This window comes from Truncatella angustata (genome assembly GCF_020726525.1).
Source record: "Truncatella angustata strain MPI-SDFR-AT-0073 chromosome Unknown BKA67scaffold_1, whole genome shotgun sequence".
In the NCBI taxonomy this organism is placed as follows: Eukaryota; Fungi; Ascomycota; class Sordariomycetes; order Amphisphaeriales; family Sporocadaceae; genus Truncatella; species Truncatella angustata.
Genome location: NW_025763381.1, coordinates 5,987,987 through 6,015,351, shown reverse-complemented (window position 1 = coordinate 6,015,351; position 27,365 = coordinate 5,987,987). Strand labels below are relative to the sequence as shown.

The following is a 27,365-nucleotide window of genomic DNA, read 5'->3' as shown; positions in this document are numbered from 1 at the left end:
GTTCCTGGTTTCAAACTTTATTGGCAAGCCACTCTCTTCACAATTTCCAAAAGCCGCCGATCTCCCAGGTATTCGACACGAGATGGGAAGATACGATGCAGGGGCGACTCTCCGTAACTGGCAATACCGCTGTGAAGTAATTGCCTGGCTCGAGCACCGGATCGCGAAACCGAAAGTAGCGCTGTGAGTCAAACGGCCACATATGATCAACTCCGGATTAAGACTGACATCCGTCATTTCACCATGAGGATAACCGACCATACGTATTTCCATCACGTGCTGGCAATTTTCTTTAATCCACACGATACTGTGGTACAACAGTCCTTGGAGTTCGAGGGCTGCAATGCAAGCTTGAGCGTAAACAAACTTTTCTAGCCGAACTCTGCATTGCCATCCACGGTTGCTGGTTGCAGTATTGCGCCGCTCCAACGCGGCAGTGTTGTTGCCCTGGTTCACGTTTCTCGTGTTATTGATATTGATGGCAAGTCGTCTTTGCCTACCTCGTGCAGGAACCAGGCTCTACATATCACGCCCATTCACTTAATTCCTAGCTCCGCGAAAGAGCGTCTAAATAATTGAGTGGCTAGGTCAACGGCAGCCAGGAAGATATCTCACACGTGGCAAAGTCGCCGGCCCGCATAAGATCCCAGACACATTCCTCAGTTCACGGATGGGGTCGCCCGATAAGTAATTGATACAGCCGCCAGGCCCATCCGCTCCCAAGCGCTGGTTGACGCTCTCCGAAACAACAGTGGCTCCGTTCATTGTCCCTGATTAGGGCCTGCTTGAGTCAGCATAAGATTTATATGATTTTAGCGACGAAGAATTTAGTTGTTGTTTGTTGGGACAAATCCACAAAGTTAAGAGGCACTCGGAGCGACACGCAGCACACTAGGCCTAAGTGATGTCGATGGGAGCGTACTACGAATGCCGAAACAGCCACTTCCAGGACAGCCTGGGAACTTCCTGTAAGTTGCAAATGGTGACCGCGCCATTTGGATCACACTGTTTCGCCGTCCCTTACATGCACACTGAACAATGGCATACTCGAGGGCATTGATGGTACCCAGGTATGTGGACTAAAATCAGACATTATCTGCATTTGAGTGTGCACTATGGGCAACATCTTGGACTTGGCCGACTTCGATTTAATGCTCTCGGTAACAGCTTACGCATGAAACAACACGGTGTGGCTGATGCTTGGTCACGGCTAATCGGACGGCCGTGCTGTAGCAAATATCTGGGGTTTAGCCAGATCCAAGAACAGAAAAGAGTAATACAGGCTTGATATATCCTGAGTCCATATCACGAGCAGCATGAATATCAAATGGCATTTCAAAATATGCTGGCTACAACAGATGCTGTTTTGGTTACGGCAAGTGCAAGTAGGTCATGAGATATGAACAGATGAAATTCAGAGGTCGAGTTACATATTAGTGCTCATCAACGACATTTGAAGCAAGTGGCAGCTATAATGAATCGCATTTAATGTGTCTAATATATACCAAGGATTTTATGGTTCCCACTCGTTGTAACTTCAGACCCGACAACATTTCACTTACGACCCGGATCAGATATGAATGAGCAGTCTTCCAGAATACTAGTTTTTGCCGTGCTACTCAACTTTGCTTCTTGTTTATTCCTAGACTAGTTGAGATTGCTTAATACACAAACAATGCACATGGATAGTTGGAACTAACTTCCGTTGCTGCTTCCCGACTACAAAAGCAAGTGGACCACCGTGAAAACACATGAACATGACTATAACATTAAAGGACGTGAAACACAGTTCAAGATAATGGTGCTTACAAAGGTCCATGAAGACTACAGTGAATTTCTTGTAGTCTTCCACTGCTGTAATATGAAATAACCTCGAAAGTACCAAATTCGATACATAAGTCAAATAGAAGCCAGCAGTATAATTTGCAATATGATGGTCTATTACAGCTCATTCCTGGATAGTCTCCATGCTGCAAAGTGGGCTAACATCTGGGGGGTAACTCCCTTTGGTGTTCTTCGGATTGCTCTTTCCAACACAGCCATGCCATTATCAGGTTCGTCATCAACTCCGCCACTGTCATCAACTGGCATAAACGCCTTGTCGAACAACCGGCTCAATTCAGCACCCGAATAACCGTTCGTTCGCCTGGCCAATTCGGGGATATCCAATGAAGGGATTCGCAGCTGTTGTGCCTTCCTGCTGATTATGGCCTCTCGAGCCTGGTCATCAGGGAGCGGGACGTATATAGTCTCATCGAACCGTCCTGGCCGCATAAGCGCGGGGTCAAGTGAATCGGGCTTGTTGGTAGCCGCCAGGACGAAGACATCGCCCATCTCTTCAAAGCCATCCATTTCCGAAAGCAACGCACCCAAGGCCTGAACACCTCCACCAGCAGTCGCGCCACTCCCCGACCGGTTGCCGGCGATGGAATCAATTTCGTCGAAGAATATGACGCTAGGGCTTGCTTCTCGGGCCCTCTGAAAGAGGTTTCGAATAGAACGTTCAGTTTCTCCAACGTACATATTTAGAAGCTCTCCACCCTTTACAGAGAAGAAGTTGAACCCGGATTCGGTGGCCAGGGCCTGAGCAGTCATCGTCTTTGAGCATCCAGGAGGTCCGTACATCAAGACGCCCTTCGGTGGTCGCCATTGCACGCCATGGCTTGGGGGTCGGTTGAACACTTGCCGTAGAGCTCTCTTGACTTCCTGATATCCTCCGATATCGTTCCATCTAACAATCGGCGGCTTTAAGGTGATGTCATGCATAGCAGTGGGACGTACCTCCTGGAGTGCTTGCCTGACGTCGTCCCAGGTCAAAGGCTGCTCGCCACTGCGGTCTCCGGTACGACGTTGCGAAGCATGAGTCGTGGCGTGGAGGAGCTTTTTCAGATCCCTCCCGGTGTATGCGTGCGTACGATCGACCATATCAGATACAAACTGCTCAAAATTCTCCTCCGAGAAATTAGGCGAATAATATCTAACAATTTCTTTTCGCGCCGGTGCATCAGGAATTGTGAGAGTGATATGACGCTCGAAAGTAGACTCGGTTTGCAGGCCGTCGGGAATATCGTCCGAGTAGTTGCCGCAAGTTGCAACTACGAGCACATCCGGTCGCTTTCCATTTCTCTCTGTCAAGGCAGCAAGCTCTTCTAGCCCGTTAAGAATGGCATCGCTGGCGCCCGGCTTGTCTTTACCAACCAAGGTTTTGATGTTATCCATCAGGATGATGGTTGGTTTTTCTTCGTCAATGGCGCTTCTGAAGTATTCCTGGATTGCGTGCGGCTTATCCGTACTCTTGACACGCTTGACCGTTCCCCAGCGAGTGTTCGCAATTTGCTTTAGAAGCATTGTCTTTCCTGTACCGCGGCTGCCCTGAATCACAATGGCACAAGATGGGTCGATGATGATCTTTGGACTGTACTTGACGCCATAATCTGAAAAGAACTCGTTCAATTTGTCCAACGGTTCTTTCATACCGGGCATACCAGTCACCTCCAAGCGCCCAGGAGCACCATGTGCACCCTCTCCGTCGTCCATGCCCTCGTCGAGCCATTGGACACGGGTATTGGGAGAGTATTTGGTGACATTGTTGTGAGAGCCGTTGACTGACACAACGAGAAATGACCTTCGATAGCCCTTGCCAACGACTTTGTGAAATTTCAGCCCTGGGAAAACGAACTCTGCTTCTTCTGCAGTGGGGGTCAACAAGCATACATATCCGCGTTACTTTTCAGACTTACGAAATAACGTCTCTACAGTCCATGCCCAGTACTTCTTTTCGGCTTCAGCAATAGCGGGGACATCGGGGGTGATGTCTCGAACCACCACTCTCTCAGCATCTGGAGCGGTTGTTTTTCCAGCATCAGATATCTGGATGAGCTCACCGAGCCCTATAGATGCCGCTTCCCGCAGAGCTAGGCTGAGTGTGGCAACGCTCTTGTTACCCTTGAGGTTCACGTCTGTCGATGGCCACACGATGGCTTCACATCGCTTTTTAGGTTCAGCAACAGATTCGACATATACAACCTGGCCTGACTGTAGCCCATTTTCGACTTGTAGAGTTCCGTTCAGGAACACTTTAGCAGCATGTTTCTGACTGGGAAGTTCCTGCGACTGGATTCGCACCTTGACCTCAATAGGTTTCTTCATGGCGACCATGTAATTCAGAAGAATGTAATGTGGTTCGAGTGAAAAGAGCCTTGATGGTCGATACAAAGTGATTTAATTGCAGACCAAAGGATTTACTGATGAGCAGGTGGTAGATGGTCAACCTGCTTGCTCATATGGGGGCTGCAGCTGATTGATCGGCCCGTGAAGCGATCAGCTTTTCAAGTTGAGTCAGACTTGTTAGGCGCGTTCGCTGCATCTCTGAAAGCCAGGAAGAATTGCAAAGCAGTGGCCGGTAGTACTTACACCCTAGTTACGTACATAGGCGTGCATTGCGTGGAAAAGGGAAGTGTGAGGGTGTTGTTCCCATTTCAAAATTCTCATGCAAGAGAAAAGCGCCTCTGTTGATTGGGTGGCACTTATGGTTTTGGGCAGTGATCCATATATATGTAGCGCCTTTTCTTTTTCCACACCCGTTTTAACTCACGGGCAAGGGTTGTACGATACTTAGCATTAGTTCAATCTAGTCCTACACGCAAAAGTTAAAGATTTCCAGAAATGTGACGGGTACGAAAGCTTTTGCTTATGTAACGACGAGACGAGCCAGTATAATTGTTACGTAGTGCAATCGGCACTAGCGAATCCGGCCCTCGCAACTCATTTTTATTTTACGCCCGCAGCCAACTCTCGCTATCAGTTGGCTCCGTCTCTCTTGGCTTCCCATGGCTGGCTTCCTATATTACACAAAGTCAAAAATCGCTGTCTGACCTAATCCCAGCCCTTACACAGATGCCCCTTTTATGAGGAAATCAAGCACCCTTGAATGTACATGGCTTCTGGCTTCTTTTGTGTGACTCTCAGTGTATGCGGCCTGTCCATGTGGTACGGTATCTGGTCAGCGCATCTCGTGGCTTTTGTGGCTAGTGACTGAATTTCCCAAAGAAATTCATCTAAGATGCCGACCTAAAAGTAAAGCTCTCATAAATCATGCGACAGCTACAGCGGCCCTTAACGCAACCCATAGCTGCAGCATGGCGTTCCAACTTCCTCTCTCTACCTGTTCGCGGTAGCATCTGCTGCCCATTCTCATCTACGCCTCGACATTTGGCTTCCGAGGACGCAGCACGACCCAGCCCGGAACCTGAACCACACCCGGAGTCGCAGCAGCAGAGGCCGTCACTCTTCGCAGAGCTCTTTCCCGACGAGGCGAAGCAGCGTGCCCGTCTACAGTCCAGACCGCCAGCATCAGACCTACCTACCAATGCAACCGAAAACCAGCCGCCACGCACCTTGTCCCCTCTACCCCATTCCGCCCACCCCCTGATCTCCTACTATGAGGACTCCTCCCACCACCCCGCCGCCGCCAGCGCCCAGCGCTGCACCGTCGTCCTCAGCGCGACCTCGAAACACCTCGTCGAATCCGACTTCTACCGCGTGGGCTCCGGCCGCGCCGCCCACGTCGAGGGCTGGGTGGGCGGCATCACCAAGGTGACGCAGGCGCGGGACCTGCACACGCTCGAGCCTCTCGGCCGCTACTACGTCGGCTTCGAGACGGCGGCGGCGGCGGCGGCGTGGCGCGAGGAGGTCAAGAGGCTGCATGAGCTCAGCAAGCTGTACACGCCCGGCGTCGTGCGCCGGAGGGAGCCCAAGGGCACCGCCGACTTCCAAGTCGGCAGGCCGCTCAACGTCAAGGGGGCGGAGACGACGGCGGATACGGCCAAGGACTGGGATGGCGGGGGGGTCGAGGAGCTGGAGGCCGTGAGGCGCGAGGTCGAGGGGTTCACGCTCGTCCCCCCGGGCGTGCGCTGGGATCTCGAGGTGGCCAAGTACACGGCCGAGGAGCGGGCAATGGAGCATGCGGGGAGTCTGGTTGACAAGCTGTGCCGCAAGGCTGGGACCAAGTACCTGGTCATGATCGTCGTAGGCGGTGGCAGACTCAGCCATGGGGCTCTACGGAAAGCAATCCGGTCCGACGGGGCGGAGAGAGGCCTGCCTTGGCGGGTGAAGAATCTCGAGGCCAAGCCCGGCGACGGCAGATGGGGGATCATGCCGTTCGGCAAGAGCGTATTGAAGGCGCAGGAGCGGGCCCATGATACTGCGGCTGGCAATGAAACGGACACGCATGCGGGCGAGGCATGGAGTGAAGCCAGGAGGTATGCCCGGTTCCTTGTACCGTTCCTGGACGAGCCCGAGGCGCGACGCTTTGTGAGAAACTGGCACCGCCGCCAGCTGACCCTGAAGATGGGCCATAGGGACGCAGACGTACAAGGCGTCAAGGAATGGGAAGAGACGAGGCTTCTCAATGTGACATTACTGTGGTAACACTTTCTGTATACAACAACTAATTGTACATGATAACAAGCAATGTATTGATATAATTCATCGAGATAGCGACCCGAACGCTTTCACAGAATCCAGTCCTCAAAGTTGACATCCACCACATGCACGCCTACACTTTAAACACTTTAAACACTCTATTACCAAGTAGTAAGCGTCAAGTTGCAGTTCATATCAACGGGACAAAAGCAAGGCCGAAAATTGGGAGAAAACATATTAGAACCATTAACAACCGAACTCCGCCCAAGACATTTACTCTGTTCCATCGCTGAATCTGGTTTGGAATCGACTGCCCGCCTACCTACCGCTCCGATCCACATCCTCTCAGCTTCTTTCCGGCTGAAAAGAATGACAAGCTCTCCTTTGTGCACGATGCTTACACTACCATTCCAGCCACAGCCTGCGAGTTCAGGCAATTTTCCTGCCCCTCAAGATATATACCTTGCCGTCGAAAGCCTCGTCCCCGCGAGCCCACATACCCTGTGGTTCCATTTAAGTTGTCTGTCGTCGTCGCCGCGCGCAGGTGTGGGCGTGGTATTTAGTGCAAGCCGCCTGTGCCTCTTCATATACGATGTTTTTCTTTTTCTTCTCCCCTCCCACCCGCCGAGCGTTCTTATTCTGCAGGCCTTCTAGCAGCACTTGCTGCCACTGGCTTCCCCTTGGCCACCGACAGTTACTCCGGTTGCTCCAGTGGCGGATTGGTCCTTTGACGTGTCAATGATGCGCTTCTTGATGTCGGCAGCGAGCGAGTAGAACGCCTTGTCGATGTTGATGTTGCTCTTGGCGGATACCTCGAGGAAAGGAATGCCGAGCTCCTTGGCGAGGGCCTCGCCGGTTTCCGTGGAAACGACCCTCTTGTCCTCCCAGTCGCACTTGTTGCCGATGAGAATCTTGTTGACGCCTTCGGTAGCGTGCTGCTCTACGTTGGCGAACCAGGTGCGGATGTCTGTGTATGTCGAGTTAGAATTGCATGCAGGTTTCGTCAGAAGCGTGGGGCAGGGAACGCACTATCGAAAGACCTCTGGTCGGTAACATCATAGACAAGCAGTATGCCCATGGCACCACGGTAGTAGGCGGTGGTGATGGTACGGAAGCGCTCCTGACCGGCGGTGTCCCAGATTTGTAGCTTGACACGCTTGCCATCTAGCTCAATCGTTCTGATCTTGAAGTCGATACCGATGGTGGTGATGAAGGATGGCGTGAAGGAGTCCTCGCTGAAGCGCAGCAGACAGCATGACTTGCCTACGCCAGAGTCGCCGATGAGCAGGAGCTTGATCTAGGGAGCAGGCGGCAATGTCAGCTCGGGAAAGGGATGCATGCTGTTTGTCCCTCTGTTCTGGCGTGCAGCGAAAAAGCGCAACGTCATAGCATGGGCATGGAATAGGAGCCGACGTACTAGGAAATCATAGTTTCGGTTGCCCGACATTTTGGCAATGGCACGGGGTCGACTCGTTGCCGACGGTGCAGTCTAGGTGAATAGATGAATAGATAGATGGACAGCTAGCTGTTCTGTTCTGTTCTGTTCTTTTTCTTCCCTGGTCTTATCGGTCTGCAGGTGTCCAGTCGAGTGAGGTCGTCAATAGCAAAGGAGGGACGCAGGAAGGAGTGTCTCAACGTCGTCGTGGGTCGTGGTGATTGATCGTGGTTATTGGTCGTGGCGGATAAGATAGGAGGATTACAATAGATCAAGGTCTCACAAGGTAGTTACTTGGGTTGCGTTGCTGGCTGCTGGATGCGACGTGTAGCCTGCTGTCAACCTGCCAATCTGTCTGTCAGTTAGGTTAATCAATCCATCAGTCCATCCCAGCAGTCCCAATAGAATCTAAAATGGGAGGTGACTTTGTCACCCAGTCAGTCTAGCAGCACTATGTAAGTACCGAACACCGCTCTATCCCCACTCAATACGCTGTATTCAATCCACTAAGCTCACTGGACCTGCACTGGACTCTAACCTATGTAGCTTGCTCGAAGTAGTATTGCTGCTACCTACAGTAGGCATACGTAGTTAGGCAAAGCAAGTACCTGACCTAGACGTGCACGTGGAAGGGCTATCTCTAGCCCGTCCCCTCTGTGCTTTGTGGTACGGGGGGCAAACTGAAACTGACTTCAGTACCTCATGCTTCGCAACCCCGGTGACATTGCCGCAAATCGAAACTAATCTCGGAAGACGAGCAGTGACTTTAGCTAGGCACACGCGAGTTGCTCATACACAAGCCACCGTGCAAGGCTTTCAAGGCAGCAGTTTGTGTTGAACATGGCAGGGATGGTCATTTGACATTCGCTGTAGTCTATGTGCCACTCTTTTGGGCTGTGAGTTGGATCAATTCATGATTTAACGTTAACCATTGTGTCTTAGGAAAAATCATGCCAGTGGGTACGAACTGTACCGAAACCGTTGCACCCAGGCACGTTCACACTCATTGTATATTACGTTGATGTCCACCGATCTGAACTCTATCAAAGCTCTTCAGCGGAAACCCGGACTGATACCCTACCTTGAAGGTTACAAAGGTGAGTCATTATTGTAGCAACATTTTCAAAGTGCATCGTTCCCAGCTTACTGCTGTTTCCTCGTCCACCAAACTTTGATTGACCACCAGGCCGCACTGATTGTGAGTCGCATCATCAACTCGAATGACCAAAACCAAGTGGTGAATAATTACTGCATGCTAAGTGTTGATTGATATCTTTTTGTATATGTCTTCAGTACTATTGGCTCATCATAACAATCCGTGTCTGATTGTGGGCTATTTGAGCCATTTCGCGTATGCCCACCGTATACGATCAAGTGCTCGCACCTGTGATTGAATGCCTTTGAGGTTCGCGAGGTCATCCAGATCCTCGAGAAACTCCCTCTCAACATCGGCCGGTATAAGCGAGTGCGCAAGTCGACGAAGAACGTGTACTTCGCACACCAGCAAGCCATGGTCTCTGTATGATAGGAGGTTGTTGGGGGATGGCGTCGCCTCGGAAAAGATGCGGTCAATATTGCGAAGCACACGCACAGTCTTGACGGCATGGCTCTCCTTTCTATAACCTTTCCTTCCTCCAGACAACCCTCGTAGATATCGGAACAAACCAATGGAAACCAGGATACCGGGGGTCAGTCCCACGAACCCGAAAACCAATTCCTGACTCTTCAGCAAGGAATCTATGCCAGTCATAGCTACCTCTACATCGACCTTTGTCTTCTGGACCTGAATGAGCAACGTCCGTACGAGGTCCCCGCGAAGAGCACCGACAAGCGGGCTTTGAAGATCCTTTTCATACGCTCGAAGCACGGGGGTCAGATCACCTTCTCTCACTTTGGCTCTGATATCTGCGATTTGAGATTCAGATATCGATGAGGCGCCAATCGCAGAACTTGGTTTATCCGTCGCAAAGTCGACAACCATGCGCTCCAAAGAGTCCCGATCCGCTTTAAGGCTGTCCCTGCTCATGATGGCGATTTCACTATTCGAATCATGGCGTATCGTTCCGATAACCTTGCGAGTCGGCTCCAAAATCCAATTAAACCAGAAATCTTTGACCGTAGCCCCAAAGTCAGTGATCCAGTCGATAATCTCTTGTCTTCGGTTAACAAAGATGCGTAAAATCGTCGTCGAAGAAAGCAGTAATGCTGTTGCAGGCAGCCAGTATCGTACGAGTCTTGACGGTCGGCCATTCTTGGCTACGAGCTTGTCAGTTGCCTCCAAATGGTTGGGCAACTGTGTTCTCAAGAGTGTTTGCAGGCGCTTGGCAACCACAGCAGGTCTGTTGCTCTCGTCTTCCTCGACCTGGATGGAGAGCTCTGGGTCTTCTTCAACACCAGCAAAGACCTTGTCTTCGAACTCAGCAACACCCGCATCCAGAGTCAGTACATCCTTGAGAACCATGTCCATGAGAGCAACACTACGTTCAACGACCCCTTTCCATTCCTGGTTGTTGGACATGATTATGTCACTCTTACCATCGTCGCTGCCATTACCTCCGAATGCTAAACCTTCATCGATGAGCACGCCAAGACCGCTCGAAGTCATTTCCCGAAGTTTCTTCAGCTTTGCTTGCTTTTTCCGTGCCTCAGCACGAGCAATAGCAGCCGGAGACAGTATCCGTCTTTGAATGTTCACTAAAGATCTCTCGCGAATAGTCTCTCTAACAATCCCGTAAAATTGCTGCCATCTTTGCGAAATGGTCGAGGTTAACTCTTCGCCCAAGTTTTGCTCGGAGAATTCACCGGTGATAGATGAGCGACGACGGCGGAGACGAGTTTTACTGTCCTGGTAAATATCTTGCGTCCAGGTCCAGAACCTCCAGGGAGAGGTTTGTACCAAGTAAAGTGTGCTGTATGACCGCGACGACAAGACATCATCCCAATACCAGATGTGATCATTTAAGGGAATGATCTGATCAAGGAGGGTGTCCATAATAACACCGTACGTCTGTACGGTAGCTTTGCTAACAAGAAGCCATTCAAGCTCAGCCTCATATTGGCTGGGACCAAGCTCATCGTCGCTGGCCGCAGCGCCGAGATTGGACTGAGTTAGAAGATTTTGTAGTCTCCATGCTGGCAAGACGGGCTGAGTAGTGGAGGTTGTTGATAGTGTTTTGATGATGTGAAGCAATTCCCTAACTCGTGGTGAGTCTAGTTGGGCAGTTGCTTGAGCACCAAATTCGTCGTCGTGCTGATTTAAATGGGCGAAAGGAATACGATCAAGTTGCGCATCCAGACGCCGTACCTGGCTATGGGTTTGGTCGTCAACATACTTGTAACCAACAATAGCCGCTTCTACGTTGCAACTTACTCTGCCACAACTGACATGGTCGCCCCTATTCACGCCGGCGACGAGGAAGTAGGGATGAAACGACAGTGGTGTGTGAGGAGATATAAAGTGGGTCTCAACCTGAGCATGAGTTCATAATTGCCGGGCCGGGAACAGCAAGCACGATGATCGAATGATGCGGCAGGCGGAAAAAGTTTTGGATCTGGTGATTTGGACACTGACTATCAGGCAGAAGATCCGAACGATGCGTCTCGAACCCGAACACGAAATCGAGGCTTAGAGGATTCCCGTGATCGGCACCAGGCAGCCTTGCGTGCAAAGGATGGCGTTGGCTGGAGTCTGTATTTGTTTACTTGCAGTAGAAAGTTGACATTTGGTGGCAAAGCGGCTCAAAATGAATGCAGTGAAGTCATGGATCAATTTGCAGGTACCCGCTGGTTGCTACCGCGGCGTGCGTTCACTGTGTGCGTGTCTGTGTGGGTGTGTGCGCTGGTAACAGCCCGCTGCATACTCCATAGCGTAGCCAACGGTGTAGCCAACGACTGAGCTGTGGGCCCTGGCTCCCTGGCTCCCGTTGAGCGAAACTGAATTACGGACAGGTCAGTTGCAAGGTGACCAAAAGGTACTTTACTCACTCGATGGAAAGAAGGAAAAGGAAAAGAAGAAGAAACCCCACAGAAACCTTCCAGGATGGACGCTAACAAAGTCCCCGCCATGATAGAAATTTAAGCTCTACAGCACACGTAAATCCAGATACGGTATCCTCCCGTTTGTACATACAGTAGCAAAGCTGACACGCGCGACGCGCGAGGCCAATGGCTGGTGTTTGAGTTAGTTCCCAATGTAAGGCGCCGTGTCAATCCTCAGGTAATACATATGCCAGGAAACAATGGCAATGAGATGACTGCTTTCAGGTGGGCTAGGAAGATCCCGGGCATTTGGGGGCCTCAGTGATTGCCCAGTAATGCTTGATACCTCGCCTGCTCCTGTACATGATTCACCAGTAGGTACTGTATATAGTTAGCTGACTTGACCACGACTGCGCCGCCACATGAGAGTGAAGGGCCGCTGTCTACGTATAGTACACCTGCATCTGAATCTGCATGTGGATGCGAATGTGGGTTCCAGATGAGTTCCTGGGCGTGATCCGTACATTCAATGATCACTCCTCCTCCATGGTGTCTAGTGTGGATCCGGAACTGAGGAATCCGCGTCGTCCCACAATGGGGTGGGCAGTTTAATTGGTCATTTTTGTTGGCAAGGGTAGCGTCTTTGAAAATCTCCCAATCCACCCCCTTATCGCCTCCTCAACGTTTCGCTCTTAAAAAGAATCACATTACTGCTCACATTCAGGGTGCAACACTCCTTTGAAAGCTGTCTTGTCGCAGTTGCTTCTCTTACCTGTGTGTGTGTGTGTGTGTGAGCTCAAGAGAGAGCTCAAGCGAGCGACTAATTCATTCCTTCTTTCCGACCTCGGTCCAGCTGCTCACCTAATATCGCCTTAAACATGGCGGCAATGTATGACCTTCCTGCGAATTCCCAGACCGTCACTTAACTCAGTTCGCCCATACTGACCAATCGTGCTTGCAGCAACGCTACTCTTGTTGGTGCTCTCAGCAACTTCACCACCCCCGATACCTTTACCGGAGTCTTCGACGAGGTCACCAAGTATAATGTCCAGCTCAACATTGTCGAGCGCCTCTGGGCTGCCTGGTATCTCTGGATGCAGAACGACACGCTAGCAACCGGAATTATGAGCTTCGTCATGCATGAAGTTGTCTACTTTGGCCGATGCCTTCCCTGGATGATCATCGATCGTACGCCCTACTTCAACAGATACAAGATACAAAACCAAAAGATCCCAACCCTGAAGGAGCAGTGGGACTGCGCCAGCTTGGTCCTGCTTAGCCATTTCACCGTTGAGCTTCCTCAGATTTGGCTCTTCCATCCCATTGCCACTTATTTCGGCATGGACTACGGCGTGCCTTTCCCCTCCATCTACAAGATGGCCTTCCAAATTGCCATATTCTTCATCATGGAGGACACCTGGCACTACTGGTTCCATCGCGCTCTGCACTACGGCCCTCTCTACAAGATGATCCACAAGCTTCACCATACCTACTCTGCTCCTTTCGGTTTGGCCGCCGAATACGCCTCGCCCATCGAAGTCATGCTCCTTGCCCTCGGAACTGTCGGATCCCCCATTCTCTGGGTCTCACTCACCGGCGACCTCCACCTGTTTACCATGTACATGTGGATTGTCGGTCGTCTCTTCCAGGCCATTGACTCTCACAGTGGATACGACTTCCCGTGGAGCTTGCACCACTTCTTGCCCTTCTGGGCTGGTGCACACCACCACGATGTCCACCACGAGCGTTTCATTGGCAACTACTCTTCCAGCTTCCGATGGTGGGACTACATGCTCGACACTGAGTCTGGCCCCGAGGCTGCCAAGCGTCGTCGTGACAGGAAACTGGCTGCTCTGAAGGCTAAGAAGCAGAACTAAAGGGTTTCGGTTCATTCTATAGATGAATGATAAGAGACAGTTCAGAGACTAGATCTGCAAACTCCATATAATGGTCGCATGGTTGCGCGCGTGGAGTCAATAGTGATAGGGTCTTTCCAGCAGGAACGGAAAACCAAGTTCCAACATCACCGAACAGCATGATTTTACATGAATGGCGTTTGAGGTCCCGAGTCGTTCGTTGATTGTACATATTTTGGGGCCGAATCAGCTTGCATAGAAGTTTTTAATAATTTTTAGGGTGGGGGACTTTTCTGATATAGACGACACTTAATGATACAACGCGCCGTCACGCCTCATCGGTGGACGGCTCTCTAATGCTGCGACAATCTTTTTCCATTAAGACTACATTATCATGCTCAACGCTGACGCTTGCGGCAGCACGACATGATTAGTTTCTTGGGACTTTGCCTGCGTTTCACGTGCTTATGCCGTCTTGTCGTCCATGATGAACCGAATGGCTGGTTGTCCAAGCTACGGAATCTAGGCCTTGCTCTTTTGTTTGGGCGCACAGCAGTCTCCAGCTTTAGACGCAACAGTGTCAACTAATTGCTTCCCAATGCTGCAGCTGGCACCACCGCTCTCCTCGTTGATTTCCCCAAAGTCTTTGGCAAGGCTGTCACATTTGCTGGCGAGCTCGATATCCTGCGATGAGAGACCCTGGGGGCTGTGCGTAGTCCAGCGGATGAAGGTCGTGTTGTACACCTAGACCCGGTGTGTCAGTAATAACGCCTGTCTTAGCTCAGGCTTTTGTGTATAAATCAAAATGGCGTCGGTACTTTGCGTGACGAATGCTGGGTAAGGGTAGAATTGAGAAAGGAATGGCGGAAATGCCACACACGCATGGACGTATATGAGTCAGCACACGAGAGGCATTACGCGTCGGTAGGTCTCCGTGTGGTTGAAAGAGGATGCGGCGGGATAAGGGGGGCTTACATTAGACCATTCTGGATGATGGTTCTTGATTTTGCATTGCAGTGCTACTGCTGTCATGAAGTCCTGATAAGCTAAAGTCAGCGCATCATCATGTGGTTGGCAATATTTGTAGAAACGAGAAACGCATGGCTGGGCGATGATGCAAGTGGTGCTAATTTTTAACTGCTCTGCAGTCCGGAGACACGACTCGAATATGTATTACATATTCGATGCCTGAACGGCTTCGTCGCTTGCGCCCAAATGGTCTGTCGCAGGTTGAAGATTAGAGCCTCCACATGAAGCATTATAACAGTCCTATTGTCTAATGCATGGATGCCTCTCAAAACCCATGGCTTTACCCAATGGACGACCCAGAGTCCTTATCATTAACGCCGGGCGTAACTGCCAAGGCAAAGAGCCACGATCTTTCCTGCCAGCGCCTTACATGAATTGGCGGCCCAGGATGCTTTTCGAGGCTCTCAATCATGTGTCCCCATCATTCAGCAAAAATGTGCTTAGGCTGACAAGCTTGTAATACCTGGCATCTCGGACTGCCATGTTGACCATGAGTGATCGCACCGACGAATGAAGGACGGAAGGAGAACACGATCACCTACCCATGTCTTGGCAAATGTCTTAAACTTGAAGCTCCGCTCCAGCCCTTCGCCACTCGGTATCAGCGTCCAGCGCCCTGGATTTGCTCCATCTGAAGATGCCAGCAAGCTCTGGAGCTTTCGTGCCAAGTCTGGCTCATCCGAGCCAGCAGAGAACTTGGGCTTAGTTTGCAACGAAGTCAATGTAGACATTCTTGTTTCCAAGAGACAACGCTCTCGAGGTAGCTGGCGTCTAGGCAGGCGTTGCAGATACAAAGACGTGGCTTGTTGGCTGACTTTTCGTGTTTGAGTCTGTGATACAACTCTGCAGACAGTACTCGGCCCTCGATGTAGACTGTGTGCGTAGCACGTCCTAAGGGATTGCATTTGCGAGCGTCTTGTGTAGCTTGCTTCTATTGAACAGTATTGTAACGTTGAATGTAAGCTTTTACGGCGTGAGAGGAGCGCGTCACTGAAATGCGAATATGTGTCGGAGGTACGTGTTGGTTGACTAAGACGGCGGCATAAATGGGGGTGCGAAATATGGCTGAGTGACGTTGAAATTTTGATAACGTTAGAAGCCAAGCATGGGCCAGCGTTCGGTCACAATCTCACGACGGCTCGTAACGAGGCTTGTAACTTCAGCATTGAGATGTCACCCATGTTGAATATCCCCTACAGTCTGTGCTACCATGACATATGGCTACGAGATATTTCCCCTTCATTTATCTCCGGCCACCTGTACGACTGATCTTCATCGAGGTACATTGTTGGAGCGTGTCTCCCGGGTAAGCCACTGGGATGATTTTGTGGGGTAAACGGAAGACGCATCCGACTAGATAGCAGGTGGAAGGCAGATTATTTACATATTGGTTTTAGGTCAGCAACTTGTGCGTATATTCAAATGGCCTGATATCTCACTTCCCAAATTCATAACGCTTCCACATTTAATCATCAGTGCTTCATCACTTGTTGACTCAAGGCAAACCCTTTCTCTTTCCATGATGCGCGTTTCACAGCACGATATGCCCCCGGAATTTGCCATGGCTGCTGAAGAACCAGCAGCAGTTACTTATACCGCACTCCGTTCTGATCTGCTGATCCCTGGTCGCGGCAAGCCCATTGTAGGCGGTGCATTGATCATTAAAGGCGCCAAAATCGAGTGGGTGGGACAGTACGCAGACCGTCCATCCAAATATGGCTCTATCAAGTTCCGGCATTTGCCTGTACTCATTCCGGGCATGTGGGATTGTCATACGCACTACGGGGGTTACGGGAAAGCTTTCGGTGCCATTGGTGATCATAAAGCTTTGCTACCAGGCGCAAGTGCTCTGGCTGGAGCCGTCACGGTCGAAGACCTCAAGCGCACGCTTGATGCAGGGTTTACCAGTGTGAGGGAACTGTCTGGGGTGAGAATTGCTGCCATCTGCTCCACAGGGCTGAGCTAACCTGCGATATATAGTTTGCAGGATACTTGTGGCCTGGTATTCGAGACGGGTATCTTGTTGGGCCGAATGTTTACTCGTCCCTGACACTGTTGTCTACTACTGGTGGGCATGGCGATCTGCACGACGCGCCCTTGTGTGCAATCAAGCAGTTCTCTGACGCTGGTGGCAATTTCTATATCTGTGATGGCGTCGATGAATGCATTAAAGGAGTTCGCGAGATGGTCCGCAGAGGAGCCCGTTGTATTAAGGTCTGCTCGTCGGGAGGTGTACTCAGTCTCGATGACGACCCAGAAGATCGTCAGTTTTCGGACGAAGAGCTCAAGGCCATATGTGACGAGGCAGCTCGGACCGGCCGGGCCGTTGCTGCTCATGCCATCGGGAAAGCCGGAATAATGGCGGCTCTCAGAGCAGGCGTCACGAGTATAGAGCATGGCTGTTACCTTGATGAGGAGGTTGCAGATCTGATGAAAGAAAAGGGTACAGTCCTAGTGGCCACTCGGCATATTCAAGAAAGCCTCTACCTTGACCACAGTGAGTTCCCCCCACCGGTGGTCGAAAAGATCAAGAAGATTGTGCCCCTCACCAGGGCCAACTACAAAAAGGCAATAAGACTAGGCGTCAAGATTGCCCTGGGCACAGACATGTGGAACAGCAATCCAGAGCATCGGATCTCTCATGGGCGTAATGCTATGGAGCTTACGTACGCGGTTGCTGCTGGATTCACTCCGCTGGAGGCGATCGAGGCGATCACTGCCACGGCTCCGGAGGTCTTGGGTAAGAAGGCTCCAAGAAGCGGACAACTGAAGGAGGGGTATGATGCCGACGTTATAGGCGTCGCTGGCAATCCTTTGGAGGATCTGGCATTCCTTACTAATCCATCACACATCTCCCATGTCTGGAAAGGCGGCAAGCTCTATAAGTCTCCATAAAACATTATCCTTCGTTACACCATCCTGAATTGAAGTTTCCGATCAAGGTACGTCTCAGTGGTAACACTTTCAGCGGGATTTTTTCGGGATAGCTCGGCAGGATGCACAGTAAGCAGTAAAGCACGTAGCAGGCAGGTGACATTGTGTCAAAGATGGTGAAATTTGCACCCAAGTCCGGCATGAACATGCATTACGGGTCCAATGCAAAGATTGCAGATCAGCGCAACTCATTGTCTTTTCAAAGGGCGTACTGTTAGCACGGCTATCGCAGCTTGCGTCTAAGGGTCGATCAAGCACATTGTTGCTTCTATTGCTCCTCTAATGGTAAAAATACCGAAGAAGGATGTGATTATGTATTCCTGAATTCTAGTGGCCCAACTTTATGGGATGAGCGATGGGCATTGCGAGCCCTGCATGGATCCTCACTAAGTAGCGTACAACGGGTCCTATCCGCGCGCCCAGTAAGTCTCATGCGACCGTATTGCTTTCGCGGTTCTTATTGCAGATTGGCACGCGACGTGAAGGCATAGGCATCGAGTACAGCGGAAATGTCTACCTGGTAAGTAATAGACTTGGTTGCAGTGATGATACTTGACAAGCTGAAGATATCAACTCGTTTGGGAAGACGGGTATTGCATACATAGCAAGACGGTGTGCTGTGCCACAGCACGCTCCAAAGTCTCGCCCATTTAGCCTTGGATCATCTAGATTAACTTTGGCAGGCTCTTCATATCATCTTGACCGGATGAGCCGGCTGTGGAGACAACAGCAGTCAAGCCTTCCCATCTCAAGGTTGTTGCATACATACCTCTTCAGGCATTAGTCATCCTTGCAAGTCCATTCCGGCAACAGTTCGAGCTAGACTAGTATGGAGAACGACTTTCCACTCTCAACACGTCAGCGATTCCATCGTCTGCAATGCTCATGAATCAAGGAGGTCTCGGATGTAAACAGTGCAAAGGTCAACCAAAGACGTGCTCCACAGCTCAGACAACCCAGGAAGCGAAAGAGGCTCGGAGCATACTTTTGTCATTTCACGTTACATGAATTATGTAGTCAGCAGGCATCTGCAGCTAGTCTTAAATACCAACACAATGATCTGGCTGAGTTTGACCCCCGCGTGCCATGTATCTCTTGAATAGGTTAGGAGTTGAGAACAGTGTCGTGACGATTGAGAGTCTCTGGTCGCTTTCGCCAAAGGCTTAAAAACGGCTCATGATAGGCCACTTTGCCCCGTCATTGTACTTTCTTATCCTGGTTTTCTTAGTCAGGCGCGGAGCCAGCAGATCATGCATTCGCAGCTCCATTCGATCTTTGTCTCAAAGCAATTCTCTCTGCGTATCAAATAGGTACATAGCGACTTTTCCTTGCCATGCTCGCTGGCTTTCCCTCATATGATGGACAATTAATAAGATGGGTAAAAGGGCGATATTTGCTTCGGAATATCCGAAGGCAAACCAATGCATCATGGGCACTCAATTACATGATGGTGCACATGTATGTGTTTATGGCTTGACCTCATGGTCTTGGCCCTGGAAATTAGTAATGGGTGGGGAATGCCAATAACCCGACCTCACTGTAGGCGGATTACTGCTCGGCCAGTTTGGCCGTTGGAAGCATGCAGCCCACTCTAACTGCACACCTTTGCTTGGAATGCAATCGACGTATACGGCACGCAATAATTGGATGCGAAAGCCCCATGCACGTATTCAATTCTTGCATGAAGCAGAAATACGTGAAAGGGAGTAATGCCACTAGCCTACATGGATTTGATAAGTTAACAAGTAGGTAAGCAGACTGGGAACTACTGTACAGCCCGCTGAGTTGGAAAGGAGGATCGGCGAGGCGACCGGCCGACGAGTCATGCTTGCTTTTGGTGTGCGGGTAGGTTATGTAATGCAGTACTCTTGCTCAACGTTCATGATGTTGACAAAAAGTCAAAATAACCCGAAAGTTATGGGCAACAAATACTTATGCGGAGCTTCGGAAGTTAGGTGAAGAGATATTGGATGTAAGGCACAAAGTCTCATCTGCCAAGGTATCCGTTACAGTAAAGAAAGTGGCTGACAACACGGCAACAATGTGATGTGATGCTTCGTGGCTCATGGGGGGAAAAAGTAGTACAGCACCAAAACCCAAGAGGCTGGCTCACATTAGGTAAGGACTTTGGAGCTCCGGTGTCCGTTCCTAGCCACCAGTGCCAACGGATAGATGTGGAATACTTTAAGCATGTCGTGTTATGGTACCTCTATGCCCGAGCTGTTCCCTGAAAACCCCGAGTCAACCACTAAAAGCTCCAGTAACAACTTTCAGGGTACTTTTGCGCCAAAAAATTAACCGGAGAAGGAGAGTAAAACTGAGTTTCTACGCCTCGCAACTGCAGTTTCAAGGCTTCGGACGAAACACATGATACCAGCCCTTTATCGAATCACACAGTTTTGGTGTACACACTTTATTCTGCCATTGTAAGAAAAGCTAACACCAGAAAAGCATGCTAGACGGTCACGTTTCCTTTCTCCTTAAAGCCACTGCTGTGCTTCAATACTCGTCTGATCGTGCCGTGCCGTGCTTATCACCATGTAATCAATTATTACATTTGTACCAATATAGCCTTCGTGACACCTTACTTAGAGGGGTGCCTATCTCGGATCTCAACTCCAGAGCAAGCAGGCCGAGAAGGCCCCCATCTACTGTCTATCTGGCAAACATACTATGTGCAGGGACCTAGCGGCAACTGGGGCTGTCAGCCATTCAGCGTTGCTGACAAACCACTTCGCTGTGAGCATGAGCTAATCTCTGGAAGTGGAAGGGGAAGCGGAATTCCTCCATCTTGGCTGCACACCTCACCTGTCGCGTTAGCGAGCAACCAGGTCCAAAGCGACGACTGAACGGCCCGGACTGTCGGCATTCCCACTTTTACGACTGCTGCACTGCAATCCGCGGCCGCTACGGCCATTGCATCGCATGCACCACGGCCACGCCACTTGTTGCACATTTTATCCAACCTGCAGTTATTCCGTACTGTACTTACGTTTCAGCCGCTTTACAGATTGAGAAGTGCTGTTGGTGGCGTGATTGTAGTCACCTCTCTTTCGCCCTTCCAATTCCCTCGGCTACACACGATTTTCTCCCACTCCGGACAACTGTCACACAGCGATTACGAGCCTCTTCATATATTGTACACCCTCAGAGTACCTGCTTAAGCCACGTTTTGCTGGTTAATCAAGTTCGCGGTTGTTGCATTGGCAGTCCCCTGATCAAAACGCGGTACTTGATCACATAGCTGAATAATTGGGCTCGGATTACGCGAAAACTCCGGTGTGGGTTCCTTTGATTGGCCTAGCCACCGTCAGCACTCTAAGACCTTTCCTTACAGTGAGCCCTCGGTACATACGGTTCAGATCTCGTGCGAGCCAGAATCAGCTTCCGGTCAACAGTACAGCAAATCAGTTTATTTTTGAGGTCCTGGGTCACACAAGACGCTGCAGATTCCACCTGATTTCTTCGCGATCACCAGTCAATTCTTGTTCTTCACCAATGGAGTACGCCAACTCAGCAGCTTCTACAGCGGTTTCCAAGGTCAGTAAATAAATACTTGGCTTACTTAGCATTGCATGTCCCTTTCAATCCCAGCCATTCTTTTTGCCCCGGAACCCCAGTCATCGCCCCAAGCCGCTGTTGGGGTGTGTGCTCATCCCAATCCAAACCCCTTGCTTTACTTGTTGTCGGGTTTGTCGCGCTGCTGGCAGGCACCAGAACCGTCCTCAGCACTTTTAGTTATGTGTTACCAAGTACTTCTCTTCCACACGATTGTTTCTTATTAGCCAGCAACACCATCGCACAACAAACAGTCCGGATGCTGACTCAGTTTTCAACATGCAGAGCGATACAAGCTTCAATGGTAAGTGCGGTACGCGTCTCTTGGCTCTTGACCCTTACAGGCTCATGCTTCCGTCATGCTTTTCTCTACGCATTTCTTTACAGCTGCACCCCACCACCTCCGACACAATAGGTTCACCTCTCCCCTCTAGAGCCATGCTTAGGCCGTTTAATCCCTTCGTGTATATGTAATCAACGTCGTCTCAAGCTGGCGCCAGTGTAGCCTCAACCTAAGATGGCCTTCGGTCTTGCGTTACATATACATCCCCCTCGTCTATCCACCTCACCAGCTACTTCATTACCAAATACCCGCTCCTGGATCCATGTCGGGGGGTTTCATTCTCATACATATTCGCTTGCTGGCCCACCTTGAATCGCTGTCCTAGTTCCTACTGGCTCTTATATTTCGTGGTCTCCCACACCTGGTATCTTCAAGGATTACATACACTTGGAATGCCCGAGTTCGATTCAACCTTGGATTAGTTTTTGACATATTTTGAACAGACCTGGATGTTAGGACCAAACTTGCTCAAGCGGCTGCAAGTCATCTAAGTCATCTGGACAGAACAGAAGCTGCAACAAACGGAGGAAGTAATATTTCGCGACAATCTGCTTCAAACCAAGCACGACCATATGGTTACGAGGAGCCTGTCGTAAACTTGCAACCTCAAATCCAGCCGCAGTTGAGAGCGGACACCAGCACCGCGCCTGCTGCTGATATGATGTCAACTGGCCCGTCTGGGGCGGGCCCCTCGAGTTCTGCTGTTTCTGCTATGGCCGTTCAGGATCTTATAGATCATGATCCTGACGATGTCACTGGACCTGATGGACGCAAAGCTAAGCGGGAATTATCCCAGTCTAAACGCGCAGCACAAAACAGAGCCGCTCAACGAGCTTTCAGGCAGAGAAAAGAGCACTATATCAAAAAGTTAGAACAGCAAGTCCGCGACTACAACGATATGGATCAGCAGTTGAAAGCAGCACAGAGCGACAACTTTGCTTTACGCGATTACGCCATATTACTTCAATCGCGCCTAATGGATGCCCAGGTCGAGGTTCCACAACCACCTCATCTACATACGCCTGTGCCTTATCCTCCTCCCCCGCCAAGGGCTGCTCCGGTTGCTGCCAGTCGAGCTGCTGAACCTCCAACTGGTATTCCGTCCGCAGGAACTCTTGCTGATGTTGCTGCTGCCGTTGCTGGTTACCAAGCGCATGGTGCGGTTGACGGGTATTCGAAATTTAAAGCGGAAAACGACCACAGTCGCCGTGAAGAGGATGCCCGTAAAATACATGAGCCTTTACCGCCATCGTCATCATTGAGAACATAGAGTAAGGACGATGTATGGATGGCGACTCTGGTAGCACCATTAAGGGTCATAGGGGATCAGGTCACTAAAAACAGAGCGGCGAGAACGAGGTCGTACCAGCGTGGTTGGAAGAGGATGAGGATATAGCCAATCTTGGTGGTTTCGTGACAAGAACTGGCGCGAGGCAGCAAGTAGAGGCGGTGGTCGGTATTTGTTTCAGATGGCGTTGAGGATCTGTTGTACTTGGTTTCGACATATTTAGGCGTCTCCGGTAGTCCTTTGAGCCCACGGAGACTCTTCGTGGTTTGCTGGAGTCATGACAAGTGGCCTGGCTTGTAAATATTATTGCAATACGTCGCATACAATGTTGTGTTCAGCTAACATCGGCTGGACACCTTATGGATTGCCGGAAAGGATTCGCGTCGAGCGTAAGAACAGAAACAATGACGTTGTAGTTTAAGGGGAAACACAGTTCCATTGAAGTTGCCTTGTGAGACCGTCTATTCTCAAATCCAATATCACTGTGGTGATGATCATCTGTGGATCGCCCGTAGCGGCACTCTAATACGTAGGCGAGAGGGGAGAGAGTTTTGTGGGAAGCTGTCGTACTGGACGAAATCCGGGGTTATTTTATTTAAACTAGGTTAGACTAGTTGCTGAATCGTTTCGTTCCTGGTAGGGCCTACAGCTAAGTTGGACGAACCCTACTCGGTATCTTTGCGACAGCACTCCAGCAAGATTACATACTCAACCAGCCAGCGACAATAGAGCGCGGTTTACCTCTCCAAAGGGGCCTGGTACATGTCGCATTGTAGTAGTCTATCGATACATATTCGCGCTGCAAAGGAATAGATACACCCCCATTGACTGGCCAACAGAGCCAACCTCGGAACTTGATCTATGGATCCCATAGTTCAAGGGCCAATGGGTTTGATAGCTCTTGGTATGAAAACGATGAATTGATCTAGGCAAGTTAGTGCTCGGTGCCTATTAAACGGGCCCTAATATGTTTGGTTTATCCAGTCACAGCGGAATCCGTAAGACAATCTCTCAAAGATGAAAGCAAAAGAAAATTTCTCTTTTCTGTTTTCTTTTTCTATTTAAAATTCGGATAGTCTTCTCTGCCCAAGTCAGAACCATATGTGAGATAGACCCATAGCCGCACGTGCCAGGTCTACCACAAAACATAAACCCTGGTGATGACAGGTACGAGCATTTTGTATTGCTTAATAGATTACTAATTCTGCTACGAAACCTGTCCCACTGGCTTTTGAAGCAATTATGCCCAGTCCAGGGAATGACCTCTAGGACAAATTTAACTTTCGCCCACCGATATGTTCTATTTTAAACACGCCCAGACCTCGCTCACTACCTACGCTATATCGGTTATGTTACTGGTTCAGATGCTCCGCTGGCTACTTGGTTCTGGCCACGTTCGTGATCAAGACCAAGTGTTGCCCAAATCATGTTCCTAAAGATCAATGTCAGCATTGCACCAAGATATGCTTCATTTTTCGAGCGTCTCAATTCTGTGGGAATACGGAAAAGATTGTGAGGGTGGGAAAAAATGCTCTTCTATCCAAAAGCAGTATAATGTTGCAGTAGGGCCTCACGAGGTGGTAGCACCAAGCGAATCCGTAATGCGATTGAAGATACGCTCTTGAAGTCCGAGCACAATGGTGACACACGAGACCAGATACGGGCTCGCTCATGTCACATACCAAACGTGGCAGATCCTAGGATTGTGCTGCTCGCACATTGAAACGTGAGGCTTCCGCATGCACCTATCCTAGCGAGAGGCAGGGTACATACGACCAGAGTGCATAATGAAGAATGAACAATGTAAAAACAGGTGATCATGCTTGTCTTGGTGGGAGGCCGATTGGATAAGGAAATAGCTGGGGCCAAAGAGCCGGGGTTGGCATGTATGCAGTCAGCCGGAACTCACCTTCAGATAGTCACCACCTTTCTCCTGCCATTCGGCCTTTGTCACGACAGCCGATTTGTACCCAGATGATCCGACCCAACCTGCGGCCCCCTTCCAGGCATCAAGTATCGGGTCCTTTGCTCTCCGGATAGTCAATGGACTGTCGGCTGGCAATAGTGCTGTTAGACCTTGTCGTAGTCTGTAGTCGAAGTTTTCGAACATGGTGTTGCCTCCTGTTAAGAATACGTCGCGTAGGAAAACATCGCGATTGATGCCTGGAATGCCAACGAGGCGCTGATTGAGAATGTCGCCGGTAATTTCCAGAAGGCCGGCCTGATCCACACCAGCAATAGAGGGCTGAAATATGACTTCCGGCACTTTGATGCGCTCTACATTTAGGTGTAGCTGATTGATCTCAGCCTGCGAACCCATGAACGGCCGAGGGCCACGTGCAAATGCATGTAAAAGGGATTTGCTCCAGTCGTTCTGTGCTTCAAATGTGTCGTCGTGCGTAAAGTTGGTATCGTAGCGGAGCAGGTCTTCCTCGAGGGATTTCAGGCTCCCTTCAAGATCCTCCTCGCCGCCTTCTTCGTCATCACTGGCGTCTTGCCCAACCGCAATGTCCCGGTAGACACCCCAGTCATCGTCGTTGGCCCCAAAGTTATCATCATCACCGCCGCGGCGCCGTTTGCCACGCGGGCCATCAGATGCTAGATTCGCGATAGACTTCATACGAATTTGAGATGCAAGAGATTTTCGGTTGCCGAGATCAGCCTTGAGTCGGTCCCGCTCCTTCATACGTTGCAAGACGTCGGCACGTGCCACTCGTTTCTCCTCTAACCAACCCTCGAGATCATTGGTGCGGCGGTCTATATCCGCTTGTTCTTCTGCAGCGATGCGAGCCTTTTCTGCTTCCTTCTCGGCCTTGGCACGAGCACGTGCTTCGTGGTTGGATTTGAGCAGGCGTTGCTGCTTCTTCGCCTTCAATCCTGCATCATCAAGCTCTTCATCGGGCATGTCCAGCAAGCTGAAGTCTGGAGCTTCTACCTCTTCCTCGACATCAATACCGAGATCCTTGTTGCGGGCCTTCTTAACGGCCTTTTCAAATTCCTTGATGGTACGCTCCAGATGGGTCTCGTCCTTCATGTCATCGGCATCTAGTAAGCGCTTTGTGTCTTTCTTGTTGGCGTTGGCTATTTTCTCTTGGAGCTGCTTGTAATATTCGAGCTCTTGCTCTTTGCGGATGAGCCGTTCTAGACGCATCTTCTGTGCTTGCTCTTGTAATCTTCGTCCGCTTTCTTTCTTTCGCTCTGCTATACGCGCAAGGTCCTCCTCGCTCTTCTGGACAATGACTTCTTCGGTGAAGGGGTATTGTATGACAACGTCTCTGTCTTCAAGTCCAGTCCAATCAAGGTAGGACCGTACCTCGTTATCGTAGTCTTGAGAGAGGTGTCCGTGATCGCGCAGCATGTATTCGGCCTGGGAGGCATTGAGCTTCCCAGGAAACGCTGGGTACTTAAGTCTAATAAGTTTCAGAAGGTATTCGGCCGCGTGCCAACCGCCCCAATTGAGTCTAATGGCCTGGGCAAGCATCGCTTTGTGATTGTAAACGGGTATGACGTGAGTCGAGCTGTATGACGAAGAGACGACCAAACCCGTGTGTCCTTTATTGTGCCGATACGAGAATAGAGAGTCGATTCCAGTAGCCAGAGATGGCGCGCCGTAGCATTCGAAGATGATCTCATTCATAGATTTCCTGGAATAAGGCAAATTTGCAACTGCCTCTGTCAAGACAATAGGCACATCGATCGAGCCATCGCTGGCATTCATGCCCAACTTGAGGAAGGTCCAATCAAGAACATGTTCCATGACATCCCAGTTGCTAGCGATACCTGTGCCAGCCTCAAAGGCATTCCTGATGTGTCCACGCGCGGTCGTGTCGGCATAGCAATCGGTGCCAGCGAAAGAGTACGTCTTACCCAGTTTGCGATCTCTGTACTTGGCCATAATCGGGGGTAGGCTGAATCGCGGTTTCGACTCGAAAGACCATCCCGCTCTAACAGCAGAGGAGCCTGCAAGTTGCATCTTGTTAGCGCTCGGCGTGAGGACCAGCAAGTGTGGTATGAGTGCGCACCATTGTCAATCACTATGGCGGCGCTGCCTGCAGGTTGCGCCAATGCCTTTTCTCTGCCATCTGGCTGTGGAGGTGTGTATTTCTCGAAGCGGACTTCCTTGACGGGGAATATCCTCGCTGCAGGATAGGTCTTCTCTCGGCGAATTGGGAGCTCTCCCAGCACCTGTGCAGGCGGATCGATGGCAGAGGGCGCCATGGTTAGGGTTGGTGGTGGTGTCAGTTCACGATGTTGATGTACGTTGCAAAGCGTTGCATGGTGAGAGTGAAAAGAGAACAGAGCAAAGAGGGGCACTGCCGAGCTGGCTGGCGAGTTCACCGAGACTTTGCTGGCTTCATTCAATTGATTCGTAGGAATAAGTGTGATCAAAGCTTCAGTTAACTATGGTTACGCTGGTTTGCAGCAAACTCATTCCAACATTTGTTAACTTGCGCCTGCAGGGGTCACACCTCTCACAGGAGCTATGGCCCATGGGAAAGTACCTTCACCCACGTCTACGTC

At 50.4% G+C, this 27,365-nt stretch overlaps 9 protein-coding genes across 9 annotated transcripts; 4 read left to right on the top strand and 5 right to left on the bottom strand.

Moving 5' to 3' along the window:
* Nucleotides 1-1,627: 1,627 nt before the first annotated feature.
* Nucleotides 1,628-4,624, bottom strand: BKA67DRAFT_617198 (P-loop containing nucleoside triphosphate hydrolase protein). The gene is made up of 2 exons (XM_046105444.1): nucleotides 3,741-4,624; nucleotides 1,628-3,689 (listed from the first exon to the last, which is right to left on the bottom strand). The coding sequence occupies exons 1-2, from the start codon at nucleotides 4,156-4,158 to the stop codon at nucleotides 1,942-1,944; spliced, it is 2,166 nt and encodes a 721-aa protein (XP_045964844.1). The 5' UTR covers nucleotides 4,159-4,624; the 3' UTR covers nucleotides 1,628-1,941.
* Nucleotides 4,625-4,723: 99 nt separating this feature from the next.
* BKA67DRAFT_548945 (uncharacterized protein) lies at nucleotides 4,724-6,471 on the top strand. Its single transcript, XM_046101538.1, has one exon. It carries the CDS (start codon nucleotides 5,095-5,097, stop codon nucleotides 6,427-6,429), a length of 1,335 nt encoding a protein of 444 aa, XP_045964843.1. The 5' UTR covers nucleotides 4,724-5,094; the 3' UTR covers nucleotides 6,430-6,471.
* Nucleotides 6,472-7,073: 602 nt separating this feature from the next.
* BKA67DRAFT_653874 (RAB/GTPase protein) lies at nucleotides 7,074-7,870 on the bottom strand (the record flags this gene model as incomplete). Its single annotated transcript, XM_046106459.1, has 3 exons — nucleotides 7,074-7,390; nucleotides 7,453-7,720; nucleotides 7,841-7,870. 3 exons carry the CDS (start codon nucleotides 7,868-7,870, stop codon nucleotides 7,074-7,076), a joined length of 615 nt encoding a protein of 204 aa, XP_045964842.1.
* A 1,073-nt stretch (nucleotides 7,871-8,943) lies between these two features.
* Nucleotides 8,944-11,434, bottom strand: BKA67DRAFT_63266 (ATP synthase regulation protein NCA2-domain-containing protein). The gene is made up of 2 exons (XM_046105612.1): nucleotides 11,229-11,434; nucleotides 8,944-11,166 (listed from the first exon to the last, which is right to left on the bottom strand). Exons 1-2 carry the CDS (start codon nucleotides 11,243-11,245, stop codon nucleotides 9,192-9,194), a joined length of 1,992 nt encoding a protein of 663 aa, XP_045964841.1. The 5' UTR covers nucleotides 11,246-11,434; the 3' UTR covers nucleotides 8,944-9,191.
* An 846-nt stretch (nucleotides 11,435-12,280) lies between these two features.
* On the top strand, nucleotides 12,281-13,721 carry BKA67DRAFT_63248 (methylsterol monooxygenase). The gene is made up of 2 exons (XM_046105606.1): nucleotides 12,281-12,725; nucleotides 12,798-13,721. Exons 1-2 carry the CDS (start codon nucleotides 12,715-12,717, stop codon nucleotides 13,711-13,713), a joined length of 927 nt encoding a protein of 308 aa, XP_045964840.1. The 5' UTR covers nucleotides 12,281-12,714; the 3' UTR covers nucleotides 13,714-13,721.
* Nucleotides 13,722-14,214: 493 nt separating this feature from the next.
* BKA67DRAFT_530796 (pterin 4 alpha carbinolamine dehydratase-domain-containing protein) lies at nucleotides 14,215-15,452 on the bottom strand (the record flags this gene model as incomplete). The annotated part of the gene is made up of 3 exons (XM_046099292.1): nucleotides 14,215-14,436; nucleotides 14,668-14,730; nucleotides 15,264-15,452. 3 exons carry the CDS (start codon nucleotides 15,450-15,452, stop codon nucleotides 14,215-14,217), a joined length of 474 nt encoding a protein of 157 aa, XP_045964839.1.
* Nucleotides 15,453-16,282: 830 nt separating this feature from the next.
* Nucleotides 16,283-17,616, top strand: BKA67DRAFT_590006 (uncharacterized protein; the record flags this gene model as incomplete). Its single annotated transcript, XM_046104541.1, has 2 exons — nucleotides 16,283-16,648; nucleotides 16,702-17,616. The coding sequence occupies 2 exons, from the start codon at nucleotides 16,283-16,285 to the stop codon at nucleotides 17,614-17,616; spliced, it is 1,281 nt and encodes a 426-aa protein (XP_045964838.1).
* Nucleotides 17,617-21,492: 3,876 nt separating this feature from the next.
* Nucleotides 21,493-22,826, top strand: BKA67DRAFT_530794 (uncharacterized protein; the record flags this gene model as incomplete). The annotated part of the gene is made up of 2 exons (XM_046099291.1): nucleotides 21,493-21,517; nucleotides 22,000-22,826. The coding sequence occupies 2 exons, from the start codon at nucleotides 21,493-21,495 to the stop codon at nucleotides 22,824-22,826; spliced, it is 852 nt and encodes a 283-aa protein (XP_045964837.1).
* Nucleotides 22,827-24,738: 1,912 nt separating this feature from the next.
* BKA67DRAFT_653868 (putative chromatin remodeling complex subunit) lies at nucleotides 24,739-27,062 on the bottom strand (the record flags this gene model as incomplete). The annotated part of the gene is made up of 2 exons (XM_046106458.1): nucleotides 24,739-26,804; nucleotides 26,867-27,062. The coding sequence occupies 2 exons, from the start codon at nucleotides 27,060-27,062 to the stop codon at nucleotides 24,739-24,741; spliced, it is 2,262 nt and encodes a 753-aa protein (XP_045964836.1).
* Between the last annotated feature and the right edge of the window lie 303 nt (nucleotides 27,063-27,365).